At 55.5% G+C, this 3,628-nt stretch overlaps 1 protein-coding gene across 1 annotated transcript in view; it reads left to right on the forward strand.

Annotated features, from left to right (window-relative positions):
- The first annotated feature begins 1,664 nt into the window (after positions 1-1,664).
- CPSF1 (cleavage and polyadenylation specific factor 1) overlaps positions 1,665-3,628 on the forward strand; it is a 72,761-nt gene continuing 70,797 nt past the window's right edge. The window contains exon 1 of the mRNA XM_054060588.1: positions 1,665-1,676. Coding sequence (XP_053916563.1) covers positions 1,665-1,676 — 12 coding nt within the window. The remainder of the gene's footprint in view (positions 1,677-3,628) is intronic.

A 3,628-nucleotide genomic window follows, 5' to 3' on the forward strand; every position in this document is an offset into this window, starting at 1 on the left:
AGCCGCCCCATTCCTGCCCCATAGCTGCCCCATAGCCGCCCCATAGCCGTCCCATAGCCGCCCCATTCCTGCCCCATAGCTGCCCCATAGCCACCCCATTCCTGCCCCCATATCTGCCCCATAGCCACCCCATTCCTGCCCCATAGCTGCCCCATAGCCGCCCCATAGCTGCCCCATTCCTGCCCCATTCCTGCCCCATAGCCGCCCCATAGCCTCCCCATAGCCCCACATATCCCTCCATAGCTGCCCCATTCCTGCCCCATAGCCGCCCCATAGCTGCCCCATAGCCCCCCATAGCCGCCCCATAGCCCCACATAGTCCCCCATAGCCGCCCCATTCCTGCCCCATAGCTGCCCCATAGCCGCCCCATAGCCGTCCCATAGCCGCCCCATTCCTGCCCCATAGCTGCCCCATAGCCACCCCATTCCTGCCCCCATATCTGCCCCATAGCCACCCCATTCCTGCCCCATAGCTGCCCCATAGCCGACCCATTCCTGCCCCATAGCCACCCCATAGCCACCCAATAGCCGCCCCATAGCTGCCCCATAGCCGCCCCATTCCTGCCCCATAGCTGCCTCATAGCCCCCATAGCCGCCCCATAGCCGCCCCATAGCCGCCCCACACCTGCAGCTGGTGCTCCGTGTTGAGGCTGTTGCGCAGCCGCTGCTCGAGACGGGCGACGCATTCCCCGCACTGCGCCTCCAACGCCCCCAACGCCCCCAACAGCTGTGGGGCAGATGTGGGGCACAGGGGGTCACTGCGGGTCTCTATGGGTCACTATGGGTCACTATGGGTCACTGTGGGTCTCTATGGGTCTCTATGGGGTCACTGTGGGTCTCTATGGGTCTCTATGGGGTCACTGTGGGTCTCTATGGGTCACTATGGGTCTCTATGGGGTCACTGTGGGTCTCTATGGGTCACTATGGGTCACTGCGGGTCTCTATGGGTCACTATGGGTCTCTATGGGGTCACTGTGGGTCTCTATGGGTCTCTATGGGGTCACTGTGGGTCTCTATGGGTCTCTATGGGTCTCTATGGGTCTCTATGGGTCTCTATGGGTCTCTCTATGGGTCTCTATGGGTCTCTGTGGGTCTCTATGGGTCTCTCTATGGGTCTCTATGGTCTCTATGGGTCTCTATGGGTCTCTATGGGGTCTCTATGGGGTCACTGTGGGTCTCTATGGGTCTCTATGGGTCTCTCTATGGGTCTCTATGGGTCTCTATGGGTCACTATGGGTCTCTATGGGTCTCTATGGGTCTCTCTATGGGTCTCTATGGGTCCCTATGGGTCTCTATGGGTCTCTATGGGTCTCTATGGGTCTCTCTATGGGTCTCTATGGGTCTCTATGGGTCTCTATGGGTCTCTATGGGTCTCTGTGGGTCTCTATGGGTCTCTATGGGTCTCTATGGGGTCTCTATGGGTCTCTATGGGTCTCTGTGGGTCTCTATGGGGTCTCTATGGGTCTCTGTGGGTCTCTATGGGTCTCTGTGGGTCTCTATGGGTCTCTCTATGGGTCTCTATGGGTCTCTATGGGTCTCTATGGGGTCTCTATGGGTCTCTATGGGTCTCTATGGGGTCTCTATGGGTCTCTATGGGTCTCTATGGGGTCTCTATGGGTCTCTATGGGTCTCTATGGGGTCTCTATGGGGTCTCTATGGGTCTCTATGGGTCTCTCTGTGGGTCGCTACGGGTCGCTATGGGTCTCTATGGGTCTCTGTGGGTCTCTATGGGGTCTCTATGGGTCTCTATGGGTCTCTCTGTGGGTCGCTATGGGTCTCTATGGGGTCTCTATGGGTCTCTATGGGTCTCTATGGGGTCTCTATGGGTCTCTCTATGGGTCTCTATGGGTCTCTATGGGTCTCTATGGGTCTCTATGGGTCTCTGTGGGTCTCTATGGGTCTCTATGGGTCTCTATGGGGTCTCTATGGGTCTCTATGGGTCTCTCTGTGGGTCGCTATGGGGTCGCTATGGGTCGCTATGGGTCGCTATGGGTCTCTATGGGTCTCTATGGGTCGCTATGGGTCGCTATGGGTCTCTATGGGTCTCTATGGGTCGCTATGGGTCTCTATGGGTCTCTATGGGTCTCTATGGGTCGCTATGGGTCTCTATGGTCTCTATGGGTCTCTGTGGGTCTCTATGGGTCGCTATGGGTCGCTATGGGTCTCTATGGGTCTCTATGGGTCGCTATGGGTCGCTATGGGTCTCTATGGGTCTCTATGGGTCGCTATGGGTCTCTATGGGTCTCTATGGGGTCTCTATGGGTCTCTATGGGTCTCTATGGGTCTCTATGGGGTCTCTATGGGTCTCTATGGGTCTCTCTATGGGTCTCTATGGGTCTCTATGGGTCTCTATGGGTCTCTGTGGGTCGCTATGGGTCGCTATGGGTCTCTATGGGTCTCTATGGGTCGCTATGGGTCACTATGGGTCTCTATGGGTCTCTATGGGTCGCTATGGGTCTCTATGGGTCTCTATGGGTCTCTATGGGTCGCTATGGGGTCTCTATGGGTCTCTATGGGTCTCTCTATGGGTCTCTATGGGTCTCTATGGGTCTCTCTATGGGTCTCTATGGGGTCTCTATGGGTCTCTATGGGTCTCTATGGGTCTCTCTATGGGTCTCTATGGGTCTCTATGGGGTCTCTATGGGTCTCTATGGGTCTCTATGGGTCTCTCTATGGGTCTCTATGGGTCTCTATGGGTCTCTATGGGTCTCTATGGGTCTCTATGGGTCTCTATGGGGTCTCTATGGGTCTCTATGGGTCTCTCTATGGGTCTCTATGGGTCTCTATGGGTCTCTATGGGTCTCTGTGGGTCGCTATGGGTCGCTATGGGTCTCTATGGGTCTCTATGGGTCGCTATGGGTCGCTATGGGTCTCTATGGGTCTCTATGGGTCGCTATGGGTCTCTATGGGTCTCTATGGGTCTCTATGGGTCGCTATGGGGTCTCTATGGGTCTCTATGGGTCGCTATGGGTCTCTATGGGTCTCTATGGGTCTCTATGGGTCTCTCTATGGGTCTCTATGGGGTCTCTATGGGTCTCTATGGGTCTCTATGGGTCTCTCTATGGGTCTCTATGGGGTCTCTATGGGTCTCTATGGGTCTCTCTATGGGTCTCTATGGGTCTCTATGGGTCTCTATGGGTCGCTATGGGTCTCTATGGGTCTCTATGGGTCTCTATGGGTCTCTATGGGTCGCTATGGGTCTCTGTGGGGTCTCTATGGGTCTCTATGGGTCTCTATGGGGTCTCTATGGGTCTCTATGGGTCTCTCTATGGGTCTCTCTATGGGTCTCTGTGGGTCTCTATGGGTCTCTATGGGTCTCTATGGGTCCCTATGGGTCTCTATGGGTCTCTATGGGTCTCTATGGGTCTCTATGGGTCGCTATGGGGTCTCTATGGGTCTCTATGGGTCTCTATGGGTCACTGTGGGTCTCTGTGGGTCTCTATGGGTCTCTATGGGTCTCTATGGGTCACTCTGTGGGTCTCTGTGGGTCTCTATGGGTCTCTATGGGTCTCTCTATGGGTCTCTATGGGTCTCTATGGGTCTCTGTGGGTCTCTATGGGTCTCTATGGGTCTCTATGGGTCTCTATGGGTCTCTCTATGGGTCTCTATGGGTCTCTATGGGTCTCTGT

This window comes from Cuculus canorus, chromosome 2 (genome assembly GCF_017976375.1).
Source record: "Cuculus canorus isolate bCucCan1 chromosome 2, bCucCan1.pri, whole genome shotgun sequence".
In the NCBI taxonomy this organism is placed as follows: Eukaryota; Metazoa; Chordata; class Aves; order Cuculiformes; family Cuculidae; genus Cuculus; species Cuculus canorus.